The following is a 23,998-nucleotide window of genomic DNA, read 5'->3' as shown; positions in this document are numbered from 1 at the left end:
GAGGAGGCAGCTCCCTGGCCCTAGTTAAAGGCCAGTGGGTCACGCTGGCTGCAGTCCATGGGCAGGTTTGGGCAGGAGTACCCAGAGATCCGATCCCTCCCAGGGGCTGCCGGATGGAGGAAGGGGCGAGGACCTGAGAGGAACGAAGCCACTGCCTTTATTGCATAGACCTTTTCAATTGCTTTGAAGATTGGAGCTGGGGGAACGCACAGAAGACAGGACACGAACTTCCCCACCCGGGGGTAGAGGAACATTAGTGCAAATCGGAGCGCCGGCCCGGGGGAACCTGCCCCTCCCGGGCTGATTGGCCAGCTTGGTGGAGGCACCGGAGTAGACGGGGCCAATTAGCTAAGGCCTCCCCGGCCCGTACATTCCAGGTCGCGTCACTGGACGACGCGTTAAGACAGGCTCCGCCCTCAGCCGACCTGGCTTTCTACAAGCCGGGCACGAGGACCTGGAGTGTACCCCGCCCTCATTGATCAGGCACTACCCTTGGGGCAAGCCCATTTCTCCGTGACCCTGCCGACCCCAAGCCCCTGGAGTTCGGGACACCCTCCAGCATCACCTCTGGTCCCCTAGGGTAGGGAGCAATCCTGAGATGGGGCCGGGACTGGTGTGCGGCTTCCGGGCCAACTCCAGCAATCTCGCCGTGCCCCCTAGCTCGGGCTCCGCCCCTTTGGGAATGTCAGCCCCGCCCCTGGCGGGCCCCAGACTTGGTCGGCTTTAGGCTTCCCGCCCAGAGCAACCTGGAGGACCCGTGAGCAATGTACCGAGGCCAGGATGCACCTGTGCCTGCAATGGCCCGTACTCCACCTGCTCCCCGTCCACCGTGAGCACGCCGCGGGGCGTGAGCGGCTCTAGGCGGAAGGCATGAGCTGCGGCGTAGCCCAGGTACGGACAGCCCAGGCTGAAGTGGTTACCGCGCTCCATGGCCAGAAACATGCGCAGTAGCGCCGCCCGCGAGATGCCGCTGCGCACCCAGCACAGGTGCACCAGGCCGTCGTCAAAGCGCGCGTGGGGGGCCGCCACGAGGTCAGCGCCCAGGTGGCTGGGTAAGATGGCCAAAATAAGCACAAAGTCTCCCTCCATCGTCACCCAGCCTGGGGGTAGCGGAGTGCCTAGAGGAGGGAGCAGGTGATCAGGTGGTCCCCCAGCAGAGATGACTACCGGGGCACCAGGGGTGGGAGGTGGGAGCCCAGAGGATGCTGCCATTTCTGAGGCCCCTTCGCTGATGGGTGAGAGCTGAGCTGCCTTGGGGGTCCCCGGGGGCGAGGGCAGCAGTGGGTCCGGGGAGAGTGGGGCATCCCCAGCCCCACCCCAGTCCCCAGCCATCTCTGGGCCCCCACCGTTGAGAGACAGGATGGGCAGGGGTTCAGGTGAGCCAGGGGAGGTCAGGGCAGGCTGAGGCAGGGGCAGGGGCAGGTCTGACACTGAGCGATGCAGGGGTGAGTGGGCCACGGGTGGGGCTGGGGCTGGGGCCAGGGTCAACTCTGACTTCGCCCTTGGCAGGCCATGGGCAGGGGCAGGCGAGGCGGGTTCCACAGTGGCAGGGAGGTAGGAGAAGCGGCCGCGGTAGGTGTGCAGCGTGGCAAGGCCCAGGACTGTGCCCAGCGTGAAGCGAGCACTGCCCAGGGCCCTGAAGCGCTCGCTCTGGATGTCCACATCTGACACGAAGCCCCAGGCCACAGACAGGAAAGAGAAACAGCGGGAGCCGGAGGCCAGGGTCACGGAGAGCAGGTCCAGCGGGTGGCTGCCACCCCGGCAGAGCAGTAAGGAGCAGTTGAGTAGCAGGTCAATGCCCAGGGCAGGCTCAAATCTTCACAATCAGACATGGACAGACACAGCAGGAAAGAGTAAACAGGGCTGGTGAGGCACTCCGTGCCCAGGCCAGCGGGGGAGGGGCGTGCACGGGACACGGACTGGCAGGGAAACAGACAAGGTGGGGGCAGCGGGGAACCAGGCCTGGGCCCACCCACAGCCATCTGGCCACCTCCAGGCGGGCTCTTCTTACTGGGCCAGGTTCCCTGTCAGTTCTTTCACTGCAGAAACCTTCACTGAGTGCCTCTTGTGTGCCAGGCACAGTTCTAGGCACTAGGGAGACTGCTCCGAACAAGGCAGGCAAAAATGTCGGGGGGTGGGGTGGCAGGGGAGAGCTGCGAAGCAGATGGACTAGGCCCCTTATCCCAGCAGGGCTCCTCCCACCTACCCCCCGTGCCGGTTCACGGCTCCTGCTAATGCGTTGCCCGAGCCACAGGGGAGAATGCCCACGGGGGTCTTCACAGCCTCTTCCCAGTCGGGGCGTTGTAAGAGTCCATTCAGCACCTGGAGGGTGGGAGACCGGACACCCAGGTGTTGGTCCTGGCCCCCGCAGACCCCAGGGCTCAGGCTTGAGGAAGGGTGGTCCTGCCCTACCTCATACAGCAGCCCATCTCCCGAGACTGTGACGATGCCGTCCCATTCGCTCAGGTTCAGCCCCTGGACCAGCTCACGGGCATGGTTCTGTCGTTCTAACGTGCGGAACCAGAAGTGAGGCGGGCTCTTCCACAACCCCCAAACCCACCCCACACCCCCTCACCCCACCCCCCAACCCCCGCACTCCCCCAACCCCCTAGCCCCCAGCTCCCACCTCCCTCCTGACACTGCTCTTACCTGTCTGGATTAGGTTGAAGGACAGCCCCGCTTCTGAGATCATGGGCAGCACATGGTTCTTACACCACTGCCAGGCCAGGCCCCGCCCCCCAAAGGGATTGACCAATAGGAGCAATCGGGGCGGCCTCGGCAGGAGGTCGGGGGTGATTTCTGCAGAGAGAGGGGAAGGAGTCTACAGAGGTCAGGGACCCAGGCCCCTCACCTCAGAAACAGTAACTGCAAATAGCCCCAGTGGAGCTATGGTGGAAGGCTGGCGTCAAAACCTGGAAGTCCAGCTTTTTCCTCCCAGGCCTCACCAGCTCAGGCCCAGGTGTACAGCCCCGTGCACCCACCACCCCCAGGTGAGGAGACAAAGGCAGCTCTGGGGAGTCTAATCCCAGTGCCCTTTGGACTTGAGGGAGGGAGGAAGGAAGAGAGCTGTTTCCACCTTCCACACCCCCAAACACCTGGGCCCCGGGTCAGGTTACTCCACTGTGGGAAGCGGTCAGGAACAAGGAAACCCACCACCTGGGGACCACGGAACCTTTACCTCCTCGTGCCATCTGAGTACCCTGGGTGGCGGTCTCTGCCCGAGAGCCTTCTTTGATCCCACCCCCGCCCCCCCAACCAGAGCTGGATGAGATGCCATCTCCAGGCCCAGGAACACGTCTCAGTTGGCTGCTCTCACCAGCCCAGGAGCCTCTGACTCATCTGTGGTCAGGACCCGGGGGGGAAGGGGAAGGGAACAGACTGAAATCTTGCAAGAGCAGCAAACATGACTTCTCTGCCTGTGATTTTGTTCCTTCTGTAGCCCATCCCTGTCTGTATATCACTCTTTCAGGACGAAGCCAGAGGGACACATCACACAGACAGACACACAGAAAAGGAGACACAGAGATGCCCACAGAGGGAGAGCCGCAGAGACACCGAGGTGGCCTTAGGACAGAGAGGCTGCCCAGTGCCTCACCCCCATCCCCAGGCAGTGGCAGTCCACGGAGCAGACATGTGAGGGCAGTGACCCAGCGCTGGGCCTCAGTGCGGTTCTCCTCGTAGGTGGCTGCCCCGTCGGCCCGGAAGGTGCGTGCAGCTCTGCGCCGGGCCCCGCGCCGGCCCCTGGGGTAGGTGTAGACGCAGAAGTAGGCTGCTGAGTCCAGGGGGCTTCGGCTCCGCAGGGTGCAGCAGCCTGAGACCTCGGTCAGCAGGACCAGGCCACCCCGGGGCCGGGCCTCGGGCTTTGGGCGCAACCGCTGTATGTGCAGGGCTTGTGGTGTGAGAGTGAGGGCGAAGCGTGGGCCGCGGGCTGGGTAGGAACCAAACTCGCCATGCAGGAGTGGGGTGCTGGGGGCCAGTGGCGGTGGGGGGGCCATGGCCTTGACCCTGTCCAGGGCGCTTCTAGGCCGGTAGCCCCAGCTCCAGGTCAGCTCCTGCTCTGGCCTCTGTGGGAGAGGAAGGAGGGCAGGAGTCAGAGTCCAGGAGCCCCGTGGTGGGCAGAGGGGAGCACGGGCAGGGCCTGTGGACAGGAGGAGATAGTGAGGCGAGGGGTGCCAACAAGCAAGACGGAAGCACCAGAGGGAGACAGGCCCAGACAGAGTGTGGGAAGACTCTGAGGACACGGGGCAGAGGCCAGGTGGACAAGAGGGCCAGCATCTGGCACGGTCCACACCCAGGCACGCAAAGATTCATTCCTTTATTCCCCCAATAATCATTCAATACTACGTGCCAATGGGGCTTCCCTGGTGGCTCAGCGGTAAAGGATCCGCCTGTCAGTGCAGGAGACGCAAGGGGTATGGGTTCAATTCCTGGGTCGGGAAGATCCCCTGGAGTAGGAAATGGCAACCCACTCCAGTATTCTTGCCTGGAGAATTCCACAGACAGAGGAGCCTGGCGGGTTCCTCTGGGAGGAACCTGGGGGTCCATGGGGTCACAGAGAGTCAGACACAACTGAGCGACTGAGCACAGACACACATGCACACACTCAGACACAGAAGAAAAGGGCTCAGAGCCAGAGAAACGCTGAGAGGAGACAAACAGCTTCAGTGAGATGAAACCTAATACAATGAAAGATATTTAGAGAGCAAGGAAGAGTGTAGGGGTCCAGAGGTGTACCAAGGATCAGAAAGACAACAGTGAAGAGAAAGACACACAGGAGACAGGGGTGCAGTATCTGGAAAGACTGAGAAAGGGGTGTGACATGGGGGGACTAAAGGGTTGGAGGGGGAGAGCCACATGTGGGAACCTGCTAGGGACAGAGGCCAAGAGGTGAAGCTCAAGCACTGACCTGGGCGTCTGGCCGCCTGCTCTCCAGGGAGAGACTGGGAGCTGGGCCTGAGATCCCCTCCCCCTGCCCTCTGCCCAGTTCCTGCCTCCTCCTTCCTGCTCACCTTTGTTCCCCACTGCCCTGCCCACCCAGTCACCTATCAGTTCTGCCCCTTACCTACCCCAGGCCCAGACCTGCCCCAGACACACCCCCATCTGTGGACTCACTCTTAGGAGTGACCTGAGTATACGTATACGCAGGCAGTTCCTCTTGGTCCCTGAGTCCTCCTGACTTGGCCCATGTCCCGGCCCCGGGCCCTCCTCACATGCCAGGTGGTCCTTCACACAGCCCCTCTAGTCATCATCAACTGTCCGCACCAGACCCAGGGGTGGGGGGGAGGGTGTGCATCCGCTCAGCCAATGACCACGAGGCCGGCCTGAATTGCACCAATGAGAGCGTGCAGGGGCGTGACCAGTCGACTTGGGAGCTTTGCGCAAGGGCTTGCCGCGGAAGCGATGGAGAACTGGGCGGGGTATCGCCTTTCGCGAGATCAGCCGCCATTATAGGTGAGGGCACAGGCGCAGCAGAGGCGGCTACACGGTCCTATGGCGAGCGCCCCTTTCGCCATCTTTATTGAGGGCACATGGGCCTGTCCCATTCTTTGAGTTTATAAAAGAGAAGGGGGCGTGGGGGAGGAGGTCTTTAACTGCAGATAGAGAATGATCTTAACACATCTAACGAAGAGCAGAGATATGCAAAAACAGTAAAAGAGAAGCAGAGGCAGAGGCAGTAACACACTTAGACATAGAGCAGAAAAGAGAGATAAACAAAGACAACAGAATTAAGAATGTGCAAGGTAAGGACATAAGAAAACCCAGAAAATGATGGACGCATAGAGAGATGGGGACAGACACTTTTGGAATGAAAACCAGGAAGGAGAGGCTCATTAATTCACAAACTGTTTACCTTGGGCAAAAACTGGGGACATCATGGCATAAATATTTGCCCAGTGAAACGGCAAGACAGAGACACAGGAAAGAGAATGGGAGAGACAGTATCTGAGAGAGATGTGTATCTCGGTCAAAGGTAAGGGATGGAGAGAATGTTGGAGGCTGAGAGGAACTGAGACCAAGAGGCAGAAAGCAAACTTGTTGACAAAGAGACATAGAGAGGCAAAGACATGAGGAAACTGAAAGAAATAAGGCAAGAATAATATCAGGTGACCTAGAAACAGAACTGTAGATAGAAAGACACATGCTGAAGGAGACAGGGACTGAGCTTGCTACAGAGAGATAAATGGAGGATGAAATTCATTCACTGCAAAACAATGTACCTAGTGTTCAACTGAGAACAGCAACAGCACCAGATAATATGTGCCAAAGAATGATCCTGAGAGAAGGACAGACACCCAGTAAGATGGAGAGACCGAGAAACACCCTGTGTGTGCTTAGGGCTCCAGAAAAAAGAAAGATACAGTGATCAAAGAGGCTGAGACTCAAAGACACAGGGACACAGGGACAAGGAGAAGAAAACTGTCCCATGCTTTGGTTATCTTGACTTTCACATAGACCCTTACCTGGTCCTGCCGCTCCTCTGCTTCAAGGTGTCCATTCATCTGCTGGTCCTCTGCTGTGTTACCATGTCAGCAAGACGCTGGGCCTGGTTCGGAGGCCATGGGTGGGTGGTATGGGCAAGGAGTCAGGGCTTACGGTGCAAGTTTGGTCTGTGGCTCTGTGAAGAAGTAAGTAGGAGCCTGAAGGGCAAAGTAAAGGAAGCCAAGCTATTATAGGAATACTGCAGGCCCTGGAGGCAGGGCTTCCACAAGGAAGAAGTTTCATCACTGCCCCAACCAGCCCATCTGGTCCCATCCAGTAAAGTCAATAACAAGAATAGATACTAATTTTTAGCAAGCACTTACTATGAACCAAACATTGTCCTGAGCTTTTAAACTAATTTTTAAACGAAATGCTCCAAAACACTCTATGTGCCAGGCCTACTATCATCCCCCTTTTCCAGATTAAAAAAGCAAGGCACCGAGAAGTTACACGACTTGCCCAAGGTCACGCCATTAGTAAGGATTAACAGCAAAGCCACGAACTGAATTAGTTTACAAACGATGTCACCATCTTTCTATGTCTCTGCTCCTCTCTGGATCTCCACCTTCCCTCTTTCTAGGTCTTCTCACTCTCCCGGGTCACCAATTCATCACCTCCGCTTTCTGTCCACTCCCCTTCTCGGTCTCCATTCCTCCTCCTCTTGGAATCTCTGTCTCCCTCTAAGGCTCCCCGCCCCTCTCTTTCAGGAGTCTTTTTTTACCCATCCCCTCTCTACACCCCATCCCCAAAGCCCGGGGGGCCTCAGCTTGCCTCCTCTACGCTCCAGAACCGTGCACATCCCTCAAACTGAAACACGCTGAATCTTTCCCGCTGGGAAAAGCAGCCTCCCGATGGCAGGGGCAAGTAGGGTTCAGGGAAGGGCCATCTAAGGGCAGAGGGAGAAGGTGAACCTAAAAACTGGAAATACAGGATGCCACAAACGAAGCTGCAGCAAGATGATCTCGGGTTACATCTCAAGTAAGACTTCCCGAGCTGCAACCTCACCTGAGAGGTGCAGCAAACAATAGGACAGAGGAGAGCCTCTTGAGGAAACGCCCAAAGCTTGAGGTCAGAGGTTTCCCGAGGTCCAGACTAGCCAGACAGCCCCGCCTCCTCACCTCTAACACTCGGCTCTCTGGGTCCTCCGGGAGCCACAGAGAGGCCGTCGGCGTCGGGCCAGAGCGTCACCGCGCGACGCCTCTTACTAGCTCCGCGCAACATCTCTCTCGCTCCGAGAGCCTTTTCTTCCGGAAGACTATCAAGAATAGGGCGTGGATAGGGCTAGAGAGGCCCCCGACGTGCGGGTCCTTCCGTCCTTGGAGCCGCCCTTGTTCCCCTTTAGATGTGGCTCCACTCAATTCCGGAAACGTCCATCTAGCTGGCTTTCTGATTCACCATAGAGAGGCGTGAGTCATAGTAGAGCGCCCCGTCGCCCAAGTGATGTCAAGTAGGCGCCATACGCTGAAGGCTTTCCCCGCCCATCCCGCATCTGCTCTCTCTTTCCGGACCTGGCTAAGGGGGAGGCGCCATCATGGTGAGCTAGCTTTGCGGCGTCCTGGGCTCGACCATCCGCTGCCATCCACAGCGGCCCCGGGCTGGGGACGTTCCAGAGGGAGGCAGGGGTTCACGGGTGTTCAAAGGAGGCGACTCCCGCGGCGGGGAGCTGTTTTGGAAGCCCGAAGGCCAGGGGTGGGCTTCTTCAGTCTCCCACCCTTCCTGTACTCCTGTATTATATATGTCCTATCGTAGATGACCAGATTGAGGGGCAAGAAGGTTAAGTAGTATGATCAGGGTCACAGTGCCAGTAAGTGGCGGAGCCAGGGTTCGGGCCCAGGAACTGGTTCCACAGCCACTCTTGTCTGTGCGGCCCCTGTATTCTGTCACTCCCCAGCCTGGAAAGTTGGGTGCTAGTGGGGGGTGTCGTCAAGCGCCTGGTGCCCGTGTTTGGGGGCCAGGCGGGCTTCCGTTCGAGATTCAGTTCCCTACCCTCTGCATTCCCTGCGACTGGAAAGCATTTATCTGTTCGTTGGAGACCCAGTAATTTTGTTTCAAAGATGTGAGTTGGGTGAGAAGTGCTCACAGAAAGTGCTCACCAAGGGTCTTTGCATACCTAAATGCTGGATGTATGAGAGCTATTAACAAGTCGTTCTTTACAATTCGTGACATAGTCTAAGAAGTTTGCAGGAGAGCAGGCAGAGGCTGTGGTGGAAATTGTGGGCCTCCTTCAGCAGTCTTAGCACTAGAGTGGGAAAGGACCTGCTCAGGTTTCTGGAGTCAAGAAGATAATGCTTGAAAAGTCGTTTTAAGACTGGTTCTGTACAGGGGACTTGAAAAAAAGGCTCGTTGCTTTTATGATAACTTAAAGTCATCCTCGATTTAAGTGTTTCTGATAACGCTCCACGTGTGGGAACAGGCGTTGAGAGGTTAAATGGTACTTAAATTTTTGAAAAACATAGCTGCTAAAGAACTAAAAAATTGAGTTAATAGGGGTGCTATTAAGGTCATTGTGCTGAGCTGACAGCTTACTGTGTAAAATTAGCACTCTTTCCCTCTTTTTAAAAAAGAAAAAAAAGTGACTTGAGACCCAGGGAGTTTTAAGTGATTTTCCCAGATGGTTCTCAGTGTGAGTCTGGGGTTGGTTATCTCCAGAGACTGCGCCTTTAGCTGTTTCTCGCAGGTAAGGAATAGCTGAAATTGTTTATGTGGAATCTGCCAAATGAGAGTTGGGTTCATGGCCTTCCCTTCCTTCACCCCTTCAGGGAGTTGACATCCGCCACAACAAGGACCGAAAGGTTCGACGCAAGGAGCCCAAGAGCCAGGACATTTACCTGAGGCTGTTGGTCAAGGTGAGGTTGGGGCAGAGACCCCTCATCAAGGCCACCCCAGAAACAGAACTTCAGGGCCTCCATGCTGGTTTCGGTCACAGGCTCCCTGTGGGAGCCTGCAGCACAGGCACGAGTCTGCTGCTTTCCCAGAGCTGCTGGAGATGCCAGCGTTTTCAGTCTCTGGGCCTGTTCACAGCTGGGGGTGGTGTGGGGGGTTTCTGGGTTCCCTGGCCGAGTCCTGCTCTGTGGGATGGGGGAAAGCCTCAGTCATCTGTTTCCTCCTTTGTTAGAAAGCTGGGAGGGAGGGGGTGGGCTGGGCTGCCCTGGGTTCTCACTCTTCATTTTTCTTCCGCTCCAGTTGTACAGGTTCCTGGCCAGACGAACCAACTCCACCTTCAATCAGGTTGTCCTCAAGAGATTGTTCATGAGCCGCACCAACCGGCCACCGCTCTCCCTTTCCCGGATGGTGAGGGGCTGATACTGGGGCTTAGCCAACCTAGGGGAGCAACTGGATCATGTCTGGAGCCCGACTTCGAGAGGAAGGGTGGGCTTGGAGTTCTCTGGTAGCAGCCTGGCTATTATGGCTTAACTTCATCCAGCAGTAGGTGTAGAACTCTGACACCTCCGATGGAAGCTGGGAGTGGGAGTGTTGGACTGGCTTGGTCTCATTTTCTTCCTCACCATGTGTGTAGGGGTGCAGTTAACAGTGTCTTTTATGAAATCATCCTGAGGCTTGAAGTCTTAGAGCAAGCCCTCTGTATCAAAAGTTTTCTGTAGGAGAGATCTGTTTGCACATTTTTTGGAGGTTTCTGCAGGCTGGACCTGAGATTAGGCTTGTTGTGGTAGTTAGAGAGGGGTGGCATGGGTGGGTTTAGCCCAAATGAGGCACAACTGTTGGCCCTTGGGATGCCTGGATTGGTGGGGTTGGATTTAAGCGCCGGAGGGAACTTGTTTAATGTGTATATCACTGCCCCCTTCCCCTGCGCCCTTCCCAGATCCGGAAAATGAAGCTTCCTGGCCGGGAGGGCAAAACAGCTGTGGTGGTGGGGACTATAACTGATGACGTTCGTGTTCAGGAGGTGCCCAAACTGAAGGTGAGTCGGGAGGTGTGGCTCGGGAGCACGGTGTGTGGGTCACGCTGAGGTCCTTGTCCTGCTGTGGTGCCGTCAGGCTCGCCTCGCCTCTGGGTGAGGCAGGCATGAAGCCTGAATTGCAGGGGGGTGGTGTTGATGGCGGGCTTCCCTGGGCAAGCCCCTTTTGGGGCCCTGCTGATGGTGCTCACTCTGCCACTTTGTTATCTCTGGACAGTTTTCCACAGTATCTCTGCTTCAGTTTTCTCACCTGTGTACTGTCTTAGGTTTGTGGTGTCAGGGGGGTTTCTAGATGTAAACTGGTAAGAATGGCTGCATTCTTAGGGCTCGGGCGTTTGGCTCCAGTAGTTGGTTATCAGGCAGAATAAGCAGCCGGAACTCCTGCTGGGTCTGGGCAGCGGACCGGAGGTCCCAGCAGCTCCTGGGTCGCCGTCCAGGGGGCTCTGACCACGCCCGTCCTCTGTCCCCTAGGTGTGTGCTTTGCGAGTGAGCAGCCGCGCCCGGAGTCGCATCCTCAAGGCCGGGGGCAAGATCCTCACCTTCGACCAGCTGGCCCTGGACTCCCCCAAGGGCTGTGGCACTGTCCTCCTCTCTGGTGAGTGGCTCTCGGGGCCGGGCCATGGGCTCCTGGCAGCCTTTCCCTTTCTGGGTCTGGGAGGTCAGGAACAGCCCTCCCCCCACACCCCAGCCCGGATCAGGCTGAGCCACCCCTTCCTCCCCTTCCCTAGGTCCTCGTAAGGGCCGAGAGGTGTACAGGCATTTCGGCAAGGCCCCAGGAACCCCGCATAGCCACACCAAGTGAGTATACCCTGCACGTCGGCCTTGCCATGCTTCCAGCTCCTTCTGTCAGCCTAGAATCTGCGCTTTTCCTTCACGGCTCTGCTTAAAGCTCTGTTGTTTGGGTATTGAGCTTCCTGCCCAGCCAGCATCACTGGTGTGGGTTCTTCAGAGCCTGTCCCTCCTCGGGTGGGGCCTGCATCTTGTCCAGCTCTGGGGCGCCCTGGTTGACACCCCCAGGGCCTAGTGGAGGCCCTTCAGCCACTCCTGGCCATCTGACTTCCTGCGCTGCCAGGCTTTCCTGCTGACCCTGCCTCAGTTGAGTGAGGCCTTCTGCTGGTGTCCCCGTGCTGCTCTGTTAGAGCAGACGTTTCTCAACTCCCAACTGGCTGGCAGGCCTCAGCAGCCCCTGACTCTCTCTAACGTGGGCCCCTTCTCTCCCTGCAGACCCTACGTCCGCTCCAAGGGCCGGAAGTTCGAGCGCGCCAGAGGCCGACGAGCCAGCCGTGGCTACAAAAACTAACCCGAGAGTCTACCTTGTTATTAAAAAGATTTTGGATGCTAACAGTCTTCTGTATATTATTGGGGAACGGAGTAGGGGGGAGGGAGGGGGTTGGAGCCCTCAAGGAGAACCCCATCATTTTGGGCAGTGGATGCCATGCCCCTCTCTTTGCCAACAAAGATCTGTACGGTCAAAGCGTGGCTCAGATGGTAAAGAATATGCTTACAAAGCATGAGACCTGGGCTTGATTCCTGGGTCGGTAAAATCCTCTGGAGAAGGGAATGGCTACCCATTCCAGTATTCTTGCTTGGGAAATCCCATGGACAGGAGCCTGGTAGGCCACAGTCCATGGGGTTGCAGAGTCAAATATGACTGAGTGGCTTTCATGGTTTTTACGGTAGTCATGTATGAATGTAGAGTTGGATCATGAAGGCTGAGTGCTGAAAAGAATTGATAATTTGAATTGTGCTGGAGAAGACTCTTAAGAGTCTCTTGGACAGCAAGGAGATCAAACCAGTCACTCATAAAGGAAATCAACCCTGAATATTCATTGGAAGGGCTGATGCTGAAGCTGAAACTCCAATACTTTGGCCACCTGATGTGAATGGCTGATTGGAAAAAACCCTGATGCTGGGAAAGATTGAGGGCAGGAAGAGAAGGGGGTGACAGAGGATGAGATGGTTGGATGGCATCACTGACTCAATGGACATGAATTTGAACAAACTGGGAGGCAGTGAAGGACGGGGAAGCATGGCATACTGCGGATCATGGGGTTGCAAAGACGTGGGACATGACTTAGTGACTCAATGACAACCCTTCTATGTAGACCAGCCTCTGGGATGAGCCCCTTAACGTTGTGTTATGGGGGGTGGAGTCTGCAGGGGCCTGAGTGTCTGCGGTGCCCACCCCAAGCCTGTTGGCGCCCTCGGACCCTGCTGCACCCTTGGGACCTAGCAGCCATCTAAGGCTGAAGCCCCACCTCCTTCCCAGGTGTCTGGTGTTAATGACACCTGCTTCCTTTTTGAACCAGCCACACCTACTCTTAAAGGACCCGTGCTCCCCTCAGGGATCTCCAACGTTAGGGACGGCTGGCGGGGCTTGGACCAGGAAATAGAAATGGGTTGGGACACCATGGGGGAGAGGGTGTGTGGGAACAGGTGATGTGAGCTCCCGCCTCTGAAGCCAGAGTCTGCTGGTCGACTGGGACCTTCCCTTTCTTCGCTCCCGCACCCCAGACTTCCAGGGGCCTGTGATGGCCCTCCCCCTGTATTTGCACAAGGGGCTGGGTTCCCCGGATCCCAGGAAGAAACCTGATGAATAAGGCAGGCCGGCCGGCCGGCCAGAAGAGCCACAGGAATAAAGGAGGTCTCCAGGCCCCTGATCTGACCTCCAGAAAGGCAAGAGGAGGGGAAGGTGATGGAGACTTGGGAGAGATGAGGGGTCTGGGGAGGACCGGAGGGAGAGGGACTGGCCTGGCTTTATTCCTCTTCTCTTTGCAGGGCTGGTTTGCTGTGGTCCAGCGGAGGGGAGCCGACTGGGTGCTGGAGAGGGGGCTTTTTGACAGGGATCAGCGGGGGTGGGGGGGGAGGGATCCACTGAGCAGAGGTTGAGTCAGAATTGTCAAAAGGGCAGCTTGGGAAGGATGCAGAGTGGTCCTCATCCTGGAATAAGTGGACAATCCGCTGGCCAGAGACAGTGGGATTAAGGCAGAAATCCTGGCTGGAGTGGGCCTGAGATCACTCTTTAGAAGGCCGGGTCAGTGGTCTTAGGAACCCGGGTTAGTTGATCCAGCCATCAGTCTGAATGGGCTGATTCCATTGTAACAAAACTCCCTGTAGAGGGCACCCACCCCCGCAGCAGCCTGAGTGGGTGTGAACGCTCAGGGAGCAGGATCTTCACCCTGCAGAGGAGACAGACTGAGTTTCCCGGCTGGGAAAGGTGATGCCAAGATTTAGGGCTGGAGTGCACCCTCCCACGGCTGAGGGGTGGTTCACAGAGAAGTCTTCCGGGGTGGTCGGCCAGTGAGGACCAGTAAGTCAGGAGGCTGGTTGTCAGGAGAAAGATTCTGGCGGAGCCTGCTGGTTGCTCCACTGGGCGGTCAGATGTTGAGATTGTCAGCTGGAAGCGATCCATGTCTTCCAGACCATCAAAAAGACAGCCAGAGAGGGTCAGTTAGGTGTGGTATCTGCCAGGGGCAAACAGGCAGCCCACTCTGCCTTTAGCTAGGGACGTTTGGATGCTCAGAGACAAACAGACAGCCTGTTGCCTGGCGGGAGAGTCAGCCTGAGCCAGAGGCAGGGTCACTTGGAGCCTCGTGTCTCCGGCGGGGCTGGAGGAGGACTGGCGTGTCAGGAAGCAGAGCTGCGTGGCTGCAGAAAGTGTCAGGCAGTCAGCCTGAGTGACATGCGGGGGGCCACTCGTGGGCTCTGCCAGAACATCGGAGTCTGGCACGAATCTCAGGTGGCCGGCGGGCTGGCGATCTGAGCAACGCCACGCTCTGGGCGGTCCCTCATTTGGGCAGTGGGATGGTCAGGACGGCGAGCCGTCGGGACTGAGGGCTGTGCGGGTGGTGTTGCACGGCCACACGGAGTCTGCCTGTCTGGAGACCTCTAGATGCTCGGTGCCCAGAGACGGCCAAGCCCTCCAGACATCCAGCCTCGCCATCCTCACCCCCAAACGGCCCGATGGCAGCCTCCCAGCTGGCAGCACTGGAAGGAATGGATCCAGGGCCTGGGGGATGGCCCCAGACTGAGGCCAGCCCTGGCTTCCTGTACTCCGAGGGCCAGCGACTGGCGCTGGAGACTCTGCTGGGCGAGGGCGTGGAGGCGTTCGAGGCCTGCCTGCGGCGCGAGGGGCTGCGGCCCTTCCTGGGCGGAGAGGAGCTCCGGGGCCTGGTGGCAGCGGCTGAGGACTGGACGGCTGCGAAGCCTGAGCCCGGCGGGGCAGCAGAGGGAGCCGACACCGCCCATGGGGTCTCGGGCAGCCTGACCTACTGGCCGGGACAGTCGGAGGAGGCGGTGCCCGTGCTGCGCCTGGGCTGGCCGGAAGACTCAGCCTGGAAAGGGATCACCCGGGCCCAGCTGTACACCCAGCCGCCTGGCGAGGGCCAGCCGTCCCTCAAGGAGCTGGTGCACCAGGAGATTCGGGCCGCCCACAAGGTGGGAGCCTCAGGGGGTCCCTCCCCCAGACTTGGCCATCCTCACGTGTCAGCCCCCAGACGTGAGTGTGAGGGCACATCACTTGGGACCCTGGCATTCTGGACCATGCGTGTCCACGCTTCCCAGGATCCAGGCATCCACACGGCCCCGATCTCACTCTTACTCTCTTAGATCTGAGGGTTCCCACTCTCTCCCCAAGACCTGGGTGCCTCAGGCATCCATGCCTCTTGGACCTAAGTATGACCGCACACCTCAGTCACCTATTCCACCCCACCAGCCAGGGTGGATGTCTTTATCTTCCTTTGTGCCTCGCTTAGTCGCTCAGTCGTGTCCAGCTCTTTGTGACCCTATGGACTGTAGCCCGCCAGGCCCCTCTGTCTATGGGGATTCTTGTCCAAGCAAGAATACTGGAGTGGGTTGCCACTTATTCCTCTAAGGGATCTTCCCAACCCAGGGATCGAACCCAGGCCTCCCACATTGCAGGTGGATTCTTTGCCCTCTGAGCCACCAGGGAAGCCCAAGAACACTGGGGTGGGTAAACTATCCCTTCTCCAGGGGAACTTCCCCACCCAGGAACTGAACCAGGGTCTCCTGCAATGCAGGCAGATTCTTTGCCAGCTGAGCTACCAGGGAAGCCCTTATACTCCTTTAGTGGGGCCCAAATGAGTTTGAGCAAGCTCCGGGAGTTGGTGATGGACAGGGAAGCCTGGCATGCTGCAGTCCATGGGGTCGCTAAGAGTTGGACACGACTGAGAGACTGAACTGAACTGAAAATGTCTGCCCTGCAGCCCCTTGGACGGCCCATTCTATAACAACTTTTTTATGTCTCTACTCCCACGCTAAGTGTTTTATTATGGGTTAACCCATCTAATCCCAAGGAGGGTCCTATGAGGTTGGGCTTCATGTACCCATTGAGGAGACAGGGGAAGTGAGGCATGGCAGGTTGTCCCTTGCCTTTTAAGTGTCCAAGTGGGGCTTTGAACCAAGGCCCTCTGGCCAGTGACTCAGGGTTCACCACCACCACCTTTTTCTGCCTGCCAGCTCCAGGCTCCTCAGCATTTCCCTGTCCCCAGAGCTCACCTTGGTGGCCTGGCAGGTTATCCCACCCGAGGACCAGGTGTGCAGCTGCCCACAGTGAAGGGCCTCCAGCCCACCGAGCCCTGGCAGCCACGTAGTGTCAAAGCCCATGGGGTACTGCTGCAGACGTGTGATTTATGATGACCGTTTCCAACAGTTAGAGGTGGAGGGGCTCCAGAAAGCCTGTTTGCTTCTCATTCACACATCGTTGTTGTTCAGTCTCTTGGTCGTGTCCAACTCTGCGACCCCATGGACTAAGGCACGCCAGGCTCCTTTGTCCTCCACTGTCTCCTGGGGTTTGCTCAAACTCCTGTCCCTTGAGTCAGTTCACACATAGGCGCTGAATGAACTGTAGTATGTGTGTCGGGGTCTCCCCCTCAGCTTCCCTGAATGTCCCACGGAGCCTGGACCATTAAACGCCCTGGAGGACCTCACCTCCGGAATGTGCCCCCCAAGCCCCAGGCTCCACCCACAGCTCCTCTCCCCACCCCTTAGCTGGTGGCCGTGGTCATGGACGTCTTTACTGACCCAGATCTGCTTTCGGACCTGGTGGAGGCTGCCACATGCCGCTGGGTGCCCGTCTACCTGCTCCTGGACCGTCAGCAGCTGCCCGCCTTTCTGACACTGGCCCAGCAGCTGGGGGTCAACCCCTGGGCCACTGAGGTAGGGGCCAGGTGGCTGGAGGGTGACACCCCAATTCCCTGGCACTGGGGGGGGGAAGCAGCGGTGGGCAGACCCTTCCAGGAGGTGCTGGGTCATCAAGGTGGATGCTGGCTGAGAGTGTCCCCTGAGATCTGATGCCCATGGCATGGGGGTGGGGCAGCTGGGGTGAGCCTTCCCGTGGGGTCCGTCAAAGTTAAGACTATCCACAAGAGACCCCTGGGGAAGCTGGGATAGACCCTCCCATGGGCCGCCCAGGTAGGAGCAGCCTGGAGGGAGGGCACTGGGTGGAGGTCAGGGGGGAGGGGAGGGTTGGCCTGAGCAAGGGCATGCCCTCCCACCGCAGAACCTAGACATCCGAGTCGTGCGGGGCTGCAGTTTCCAGAGCCGCTGGCGTCGGCAGGTGAGCGGCAGCGTGAGGGAAAAGTTCGTGCTGCTGGACGGCGAGCGGGTCATCTCAGGATCCTACAGGTGCGGTGCCCTCGACCCCACACACCGCCCGGCCTCTGGTCCCCAGCTCCCCCTCAGCCAGCAGTGGGGCATGTCCTTCCCCAGACTCTCTTTCCTCCCCTGTAAAATGGGTCTGTACCCACCCCTGCCAGGGAGAGGAGGGGTCTTGTGGCAGAACAGGCTGGTACTGAACCTCCCACCGGGTGGCGTTGTGGCCTGGGGGTAAGTCTTCATCTCTTTGGCCCCAGCACTTCGTCATCTGGGAAACTGGGCTCCCGGTATGTGGGAGCTCCCATGACAGGGGGACCTGGACTGGAGTCCAAGCTCTGCTTTGGGTGGCTGTCTTCACCTCTTTGAGCATCTGTGCAAAAATCAGAGGGCTTCCCAGGTGGCGCAGTGGTAAAGAACCCGCCAGCCCATGCAGGAGTCATGAGAGACGTGGGTTCCATCCCTGGGTCGGGGTGATCCCCTGGAGGAGGGCATGGCAACCCACTCCAGTGTTCTCGTCTGGAGAATCCCATGGACAGAGGAACCTGGCAGGCTACACTCCATAGTGTCATACAGAGTCGGACACGACTGAAGCGACTTAGCATGCACACACAGATGCAAAAATCAGAGCTGGTGTACAAATGGCCCGGTCCTCAGACATCTCCTGTCCCTCCTCTTCTCTCCCTGGGGGCCAACTGACCTGAACCTGGCTCCGTGACTTCTTAGCTCTGGGACATTGGGCTGGTTGGTACCTTCCCTTACTCTGAACCTCAGTTTTCCCATCTGCAAAGCGTGAAAATAGCAGCATTTACTTCCTGGGAACGGCATGGCGCAGGGCACGTGGACTCCGAGCCGGATGGCCTGGGGTCAAATCCTAGCTTGAAGTTACTAGCTGTGTGACTTTGTGCAACTGACTTCCCCTCTCTGTGCCCCAGTTTCTCCCTCTAGACATGGGATGGTCCGGTTAGCGCGTCTAGAGCAAGGTTTCTCAAGACAGTTACTGCTCATGTTTGGGGCTGGATGATTCTGTATTGTGGGGGAGCTTTCTTGGGCTGAATGGCCCCTACCCAGGAGATATGGGTAGCATCCGGCTTCCCCAGTTATGACAACCCAAAGCATCTCCAGACATTGCCAGGTGCCCCCCGGGGGGCAGAAGTGCCCAGTTGATTACCTTTGCCCTGGCCTGGTGGCTTTCAACTTTGAGCAGGCCCCAGAGTCACCTGGGTGACTTGTTAAATAAAACCCAGATTTCTGGGCCCCACCCCTATTCAGCCAGCCTGGACTGGGGCCCGAGAATTGACATTTCTAGCAAGTTCCTGGTTAATGCTGATGCTGCTGGTCCAAGGACCACACTTTGACCGCTAGCATTAAGACTGGGATGTTGGGTTTTTATTTTTTTGGCTGCGCCTTGCAGCTTGCTGGATCTCAGCTCCCCAACCAGGGGATTGAACCCGGGGACCCCAGCAGTGAAAGCGCGGAGTCCTAACCACAGGACCGCCAGGGAATTCCCAAGACTGGGAGGTTTTTGAAGAGAATCTTTGTTCTCAGCTTCACTTGGGGATTCCGTAAGATAATCATGCCTGGCACGGAACATAAGATGTGCTGCATCAACGTCAGCTGTCATTTATTATTATTTGATTTTTTTGGTGTGGTTTTTTTTTTTTTTTACCATATTTCATCGACTCTAAGGTGCCACCAAAGGAAAGAAACATCCTGATCCAAATCTGAAAAGATAACGCGTCTTAGAACCAATGAAATACAGTAGTCCAGTCCAACCTGTGGGACATGGCTCCCCCATCACTAAATTGGAGGGCCTGGGGCTGCTTCCAGAGCACCGGGCTCCTCCGGTGGGCAGCCCCAGAATGGATGAGGCCAGGGCCACGAGAGGTTGTCCAGGGCCTCTGGCCATTTAATGGGGGAAGGGGATGGAGGTGGGGGGCAGGGGGAGCAATGCAGCCAGGAGACCAGCCCCGGGCCCTGCCCTCCAGGTTGGTCACAGCACATGTCGGAGCAGCAGCAGCACACCCAGCGCCAGGCTGGCAGCGGCCCCTGCCAACCGGCCGCGCGTGGGGTCGGGGGCCCCGTTACACATGTGGCCCGTGCAGCAGTTGGTGGTGAGGCTGTAGGTGACGCCCATGTAGTTGATGGGCTCCTCGTGGCCGCACGAGGTGGCGTGCACGCAGCCTTTATTGATGATGGGGCCGACACCGGGGGCCACCCCGTGGCCCGTGAAGCAGTCCTCGTCATCGCCACAGCGCATGCTGGTGCCCGGACAGCTCGTGGAGTCGGTCAGTTCACAGAAGACGCAGTCCTTGACGCCTGTCGTGGCGGGGGCCAGAACCATCACCAGAAGCGGCAGCCAGCCGAGGACCATGGTGGCCTGGCGGCGGTGACGGTGCCCCAGCCAGGCCGTAGGCTTCCCGGGCCTCCCGGAACTGCTGAACGACACGCCTCACGCCCTCGGGACTTCTGATCTCCCAGGCCCAGCACCTGGCGTGGCCTCAGTTCCCGACACTCCACGTCCTTCTCCTAAGCTCCGTTGTGACCACCGCTCTCGAATCCTCGGGTCTCAGAAACCCCCCCGGGGACGGAGATGAGCCAGCGGCCACTGCCCGACAGGAGTCTCTGTGGAGCGGAATGGGGGTGACCTCACAGATGCGCCCCCCTCCCCAGGGTTCCCACTGGCTGCTCCGGGGCTGAGGTCATAGGTGGGGGAGGGATGTCACAATCCGAGCGGGCAGGCTGGCCCGCCAACCTGCTGGAGAGCGAGGATACTGACACCCCACGAGGTAAGGATGCTTGGACCGGCGTTCGTCATCCTGGCCTCGCAGTGGCCCTCTCTGCCGGGTGCTGCTACGGTACCCGCCAAGGTGCAAGATGGCCTGGACCAGGGCGAGCCTGGTTTTGCAATGGGCAGAGCGAAGCTTAGGGAGGGAATGTGACACATCCAAGTTCCCCTGTGCCAGGAGGAGAGCCCAGGTTCATTTAATTCCAAAGAGAGCATTTACTGAGCACCTGCTGTATACCAGCACATGTGCTTGATTCTCTAAATCCCAACCAGTGTGATCACAGGGATAGTAAGGGCACAGCTCACCATGGCTTGCAGACTTTAATTTTTTTAAACTCTTCTAAAGTATTTATTTACTTATTTTAATTGAAGTGTAGTTTTGGGGGATTTTTTTTTTTTTTTTTGACCATGCTATGCAGCATGTGGGATCTAGTTCCCTGACCACTTTTTGAACCCACGTCCTGTGCATTGCAAGTGCGGAGCTTCTTTTTAATTTCATTATTAGGCTGAGCTGGGTCTTAGTTGCATGCAGGATCTTTTAGTTATGGCATGTGGGATCTAGTTTCCTCACCAGGGATCGAACCCAGGTCCCCTGCGTTTGGAGTGCAGAGTCTTAGCCACTAGACCACTGGGGAAGTCTCGACTCCCAGCCTTTTTTAATGCTGGTCGGGCAGGGGGCCCGACCCATATTTTCTGACTCTAATCTTCCTGTGTTTTAGTTCCATGTGACAGATGAGCAAACAGAGGCAGGGAGCAGGCACACCCAGAGCCTGATACACAGCAAGCAGTTAATAAGTGGCAGTCATGATAGGAAGCAATTGAGTCTTCAGAGTCCCAGAGGGTGTCAGAATCCCATCTCTTTCCAGAGGCGGAAACTGTGGGAACGGGGCAGACCCCAGATTTAAACTCGTCTGATTCCAGGTGATCATTTAAGTATGTTAGCTCATGCCTTCCCATCAATCCTCTAGGGTAGATACCTGGTTGCCCCCATTCTACGGAGGGGCATGTTGAGGTCACACAGCCTTTCCATGAGACCAGGTTGGGGGCGGGTGATGGGGGCCGGGCCAGACTTCTGAGGCTGCTTGGAGATCCTGATCCTCCCCTCCACCCTCTGTGCCCCCCAGCTTCACCTGGAGTGACTCCCGCCTGCACCGTGGCCTGGTGACCCTGCTGACTGGTGAAATCACCGATGCCTTCAGCCGAGAGTTCCGGACGCTGTATGCAGCCTCCGGGCCGCTCCCCGCCGCGCCCACCCCGGGTCCCTTTGTTAGAGCCCTGGGGGTGCTGCAGCTGGCCCACAGCCCGCACCGTGTGGCCCACCGCTGCTCCGTGGCCCCCCTGTCGCCGCCACCACCGCCTGATGTCTCACTGACCCAACGCCTGGCCGCCTGCCGAGTCTTCGAGGGGGACAGGCAGGAGACCCCGGCCGCACCAGGGCCGGCTCTGAGCGACATCCTGAGGAGCGTACAGCGTGCCCGCATCCCCAGCGGCCCCCCAACCCGGCCCAGCCGCTCCCTCTGGGACCTGAGTCGCCTGTCCCAGCTGTCGGGCTCTAGTGATGGAGACAACGATGAGGTGAGACCGGGTGGCGGGCCTGGAAGAGGATGAAAGCCTGTGAGGGCCCCTGCGAGGTGCCTGGTCCTGGGGGCGGGGGAAGCAAAACTGCTTCCCTGCATTCCCAATGGCATGGTTCACTTCCGGTATCCCCACTGTGTGCTGGGCAGGGGAGCACTGGTGACACTGGGCAGAGAGCCCGAGAGCCTCCTTCTCTGACCCTCAGCGTTCTCACTGGGGACATGGGCTGAGCTACTGTCCCCATCCTCAGTTTGCTTGGGAGGAGGAGTCAGTGCGGTCGAATGAAATAGATTAATCACCATTGTCACAATTAAGTCCCCAGATGGAATTTCTTTTGATTTCCTGACCTCCTCCTCCCATGGCAGTGAGGCCATACTCCTGTTAATGCTCAGGTGTATGAATGGAAAAGCTGAGGCACAGAGGGGTTGAGTTTCACTTGCCCAAGGTCAAAGCAACGATCTTTTTTCGGGCACCTTGCCATGCACCAGGCCCCATGCCAAGTGCTTCCTCAGAGTTGATTAAATGTAACCTCTGCCACAAACCGTCTGAATCTGCCTGCAATGCAGAAGACCCAGGTTCCATCCCTGGGTTGGGAAGATCCCCTGGAGAAAGACATGGCAACCCACTCGAGTATTCTTGCCTGGAGAATTCCATGGACAGAGGAGCCTGGCGGGCTACAGTCCGCGGGGTCGCAAAGAGTCAGACGCGACTGAGCAACTAACACTGTCACTTTCACCTTGAACTGCCACAACCATTAAGGTGGATGTGATTACAGCTCTCCACTCACCCATTTCACAGATGGGGAAACCAAGGCACCAGGGAGGAACTGGATCTCAGCCCTGGTTGCTTCCCAGGTGGAACATTTAAATGCTCTGCTCACTGGCTTCCTGGATTCGAGTGTGCTGTGCATGTTGGGGAGGGGGATAGGGGAGGTCAGGGGGGGGGGGTCTCCCCTCCCTTCTCCCAGCTGCTTAGACACTTGGCAGAGCCTGCCCCCATTCTCTGGGGAAACCTTGGATGGCGCCTTCGTGTCCTCAGCTGTGACGTGGTCTGCAAGCAGGAGCCACGTGGGAGAATCCGGTGGATTCTCCCTGGATGCAGGCAGACCTGGGGTCAGTTCTGCTGAGCTGTGCCCCCTCTGAGCCTCAGTTTCCCCATCTGCTAAGTGGGAGCTTGAGGCCACTCTGGAGAGAAAAGAATGTCCCCAGAATCACCTCCCTTGGTCCCGATCGAGAGGAGAAGAGGGATGGGCAAGGGCAAGGTCCTTGCCTCTTCCCGGTCCTGAGCCGCCCTCACCTGGCATAACCTCCCTTGGCAAATATTTGCCGCCCCCTTGCAGCTGCCTGCTGCTTCCTGTTCCTCTCCCCGCTGCAAAGCTGCACATGGGGACCCAACTCCGCACCCCCTCTGTAGGTCTGGGGGTCCCCAGCCTCCCCATTAACTTCCCTCCTGGTTCTGGAGACACGAAGGCCTTCTCACCTCCCCCCAACCCCTCCACTCTCATCTCCCTGCAGCCCACCTCCTCCTTCCTCCCCTCCCTCCTCCCTAAGCACCCTCTCCATCCTCACCCCCCCCACCCCCCGCCCTGCTCTCTCTCTCCCCAGGCTCTGGGACCCCCAAGAACCGCCTCTTACCTCCCTGTCTTTCCCTCCACAGCTCAAGAAGTCCTGGGGCTCCAAGGACACGCCAGCCAAGGCCCTGATGAGGCAACGGGGTGCTGGAGGGGCCCCCGGCGGGGAGGCGGACACCCGCCCGCTGGCCTGGTCCCAGCCCTGGGGCGGCCCCCTGCCCCTCACCCCTGGCCACCGCCTCCGCTATCTGTCCCCAACCCGGAGGAGGTTTGGTAAAGATGCTGCCTCCAAACTGTTGGAACCCAGAGGCATCCGGCAGCCAGACGGGGCCACCCAGCCAGGACTCAGGGGGGGGCCCTGACTGGAGCCAAAGCCAAATGGCTCTGGCCCTGACTCAGGATGGTCAGACAACCGTCACTTAGAGCCCCCGCCTCCCTGTGGTACCTGTGACAAAGCTTGTGGCCTAGGTGTCTGGGAGATGCCAAGGATTTTCCCCCCTATTTGTTCTAGAATGCGGGCAAGCCCAGTGCCCACTCTGGACCTCAGTGTCGCCTAGAAAATGGGCAGGAGGTCTCCATTAGGCGAGGTCCTAACAGCACATCTCCTGTTCCCGCCGGGTCAGAACTTCTCTGAGGAGACGCCTGGCTGAGTGGTCCCCGTGCTGGAATTGTGCGGGGGTGAAGATGGGGTTCTGGGGTCTGAGGGGAGGCTTCCTGAACCCGCCTGCCCTCAGGAGCTGTGGGGTAAAGCGAGCCTGGCCGCGGAGAGGAGAGAAGCCTCCGGGGGGAACCGAGCTGAATCCCGAGGCGCTGGGGAACAGGTCCAGGCCAGCGGAGGGGAAGCCAGCAGGGGCCGAGTCTGTTTCGCAGGGGCTAAGTGGCGGATTGTTAGGGCTGCCCTTTACCTCTGCTCAGAATAAAGCTGCTTTATGCCAGAAACGTGCGTTTCCGCAGCCTCACGGGAGACCCCGGAGTCCAGACCTGGCTCCTTCGTCCCTCAGACCCGGGAACCCTGGCCCCCATCACTCTCCCTCCCCAGGATCCGGAGTCGGGGTCG

At 58.2% G+C, this 23,998-nt stretch overlaps 4 protein-coding genes across 10 annotated transcripts; 2 read left to right on the top strand and 2 right to left on the bottom strand.

Annotated features, from left to right (window-relative positions):
* Nucleotides 1-134: 134 nt before the first annotated feature.
* SPHK2 (sphingosine kinase 2) lies at nucleotides 135-7,725 on the bottom strand. Of its 6 annotated transcripts, none has more exons than XM_055551435.1 (7): nucleotides 7,599-7,725; nucleotides 6,462-6,638; nucleotides 3,596-4,064; nucleotides 2,650-2,799; nucleotides 2,413-2,507; nucleotides 2,207-2,322; nucleotides 135-1,816 (listed from the first exon to the last, which is right to left on the bottom strand). In XM_055551435.1, the coding sequence occupies exons 2-7, from the start codon at nucleotides 6,498-6,500 to the stop codon at nucleotides 724-726; spliced, it is 1,962 nt and encodes a 653-aa protein (XP_055407410.1). In that variant the 5' UTR covers nucleotides 6,501-6,638; nucleotides 7,599-7,725; the 3' UTR covers nucleotides 135-723. The 6 variants fall into 6 exon arrangements, with proteins under 6 accessions (XP_055407410.1, XP_055407412.1, XP_055407411.1 ...); XM_055551437.1 differs by having other exon boundaries at nucleotides 6,462-6,616; nucleotides 7,599-7,717; XM_055551436.1 differs by having other exon boundaries at nucleotides 7,486-7,614.
* A 156-nt stretch (nucleotides 7,726-7,881) lies between these two features.
* Nucleotides 7,882-11,738, top strand: RPL18 (ribosomal protein L18). Of its 2 annotated transcripts, none has more exons than XM_055551445.1 (7): nucleotides 7,882-8,014; nucleotides 9,240-9,326; nucleotides 9,664-9,771; nucleotides 10,301-10,399; nucleotides 10,868-10,991; nucleotides 11,125-11,194; nucleotides 11,621-11,738. In XM_055551445.1, exons 1-7 carry the CDS (start codon nucleotides 8,012-8,014, stop codon nucleotides 11,694-11,696), a joined length of 567 nt encoding a protein of 188 aa, XP_055407420.1. In that variant the 5' UTR covers nucleotides 7,882-8,011; the 3' UTR covers nucleotides 11,697-11,738. The 2 variants fall into 2 exon arrangements, with proteins under 2 accessions (XP_055407420.1, XP_055407419.1); XM_055551444.1 differs by lacking the exon at nucleotides 7,882-8,014 and adding an exon at nucleotides 9,077-9,157.
* A 2,621-nt stretch (nucleotides 11,739-14,359) lies between these two features.
* On the top strand, nucleotides 14,360-23,303 carry FAM83E (family with sequence similarity 83 member E). Its single transcript, XM_055551182.1, has 5 exons — nucleotides 14,360-14,833; nucleotides 16,406-16,573; nucleotides 16,917-17,041; nucleotides 20,921-21,366; nucleotides 23,026-23,303. The coding sequence occupies exons 1-5, from the start codon at nucleotides 14,360-14,362 to the stop codon at nucleotides 23,301-23,303; spliced, it is 1,491 nt and encodes a 496-aa protein (XP_055407157.1).
* SPACA4 (sperm acrosome associated 4) lies at nucleotides 18,963-19,798 on the bottom strand. The gene has a single exon (XM_055553538.1). The coding sequence runs from the start codon at nucleotides 19,380-19,382 to the stop codon at nucleotides 19,002-19,004; it is 381 nt and encodes a 126-aa protein (XP_055409513.1). The 5' UTR covers nucleotides 19,383-19,798; the 3' UTR covers nucleotides 18,963-19,001.
* Nucleotides 23,304-23,998: the final 695 nt, after the last annotated feature.

This window comes from Bubalus kerabau, chromosome 17 (genome assembly GCF_029407905.1).
Source record: "Bubalus kerabau isolate K-KA32 ecotype Philippines breed swamp buffalo chromosome 17, PCC_UOA_SB_1v2, whole genome shotgun sequence".
Taxonomy (NCBI): Eukaryota; Metazoa; Chordata; class Mammalia; order Artiodactyla; family Bovidae; genus Bubalus; species Bubalus kerabau.
This window is presented reverse-complemented; position numbering and strand designations above follow the sequence as displayed.

What these genes read in the sequence shown, in the direction of transcription:
- SPACA4 (XM_055553538.1), bottom strand. Translation starts at nt 19,382, where the DNA reads ATGGTCCTCGGCTGGCTGCCGCTTCTGGTGATGGTTCTGGCCCCCGCC.
- RPL18 (XM_055551444.1), top strand. Translation starts at nt 9,092, where the DNA reads ATGGTTCTCAGTGTGAGTCTGGGGTTGGTTATCTCCAGAGACTGCGCC. An exon ending in ACCTGAGGCTGTTGGTCAAG is followed by an intron (nt 9,327 to 9,663) that starts GTGAGGTTGGGG and finishes CTTCCGCTCCAG; the next exon opens with TTGTACAGGTTCCTGGCCAG. An exon ending in TGGCACTGTCCTCCTCTCTG is followed by an intron (nt 10,992 to 11,124) that starts GTGAGTGGCTCT and finishes CCCCTTCCCTAG; the next exon opens with GTCCTCGTAAGGGCCGAGAG.
- FAM83E (XM_055551182.1), top strand. Translation starts at nt 14,360, where the DNA reads ATGGCAGCCTCCCAGCTGGCAGCACTGGAAGGAATGGATCCAGGGCCT. An exon ending in AGATTCGGGCCGCCCACAAG is followed by an intron (nt 14,834 to 16,405) that starts GTGGGAGCCTCA and finishes CCCACCCCTTAG; the next exon opens with CTGGTGGCCGTGGTCATGGA. An exon ending in GTCATCTCAGGATCCTACAG is followed by an intron (nt 17,042 to 20,920) that starts GTGCGGTGCCCT and finishes TGTGCCCCCCAG; the next exon opens with CTTCACCTGGAGTGACTCCC.
- SPHK2 (XM_055551435.1), bottom strand. Translation starts at nt 6,500, where the DNA reads ATGAATGGACACCTTGAAGCAGAGGAGCGGCAGGACCAG. An exon ending in CAGAGGAGCGGCAGGACCAG is followed by an intron (nt 4,065 to 6,461) that starts GTAAGGGTCTAT and finishes CCTCTCCCACAG; the next exon opens with AGGCCAGAGCAGGAGCTGAC. An exon ending in CTTCAACCTAATCCAGACAG is followed by an intron (nt 2,508 to 2,649) that starts GTAAGAGCAGTG and finishes TCCGCACGTTAG; the next exon opens with AACGACAGAACCATGCCCGT.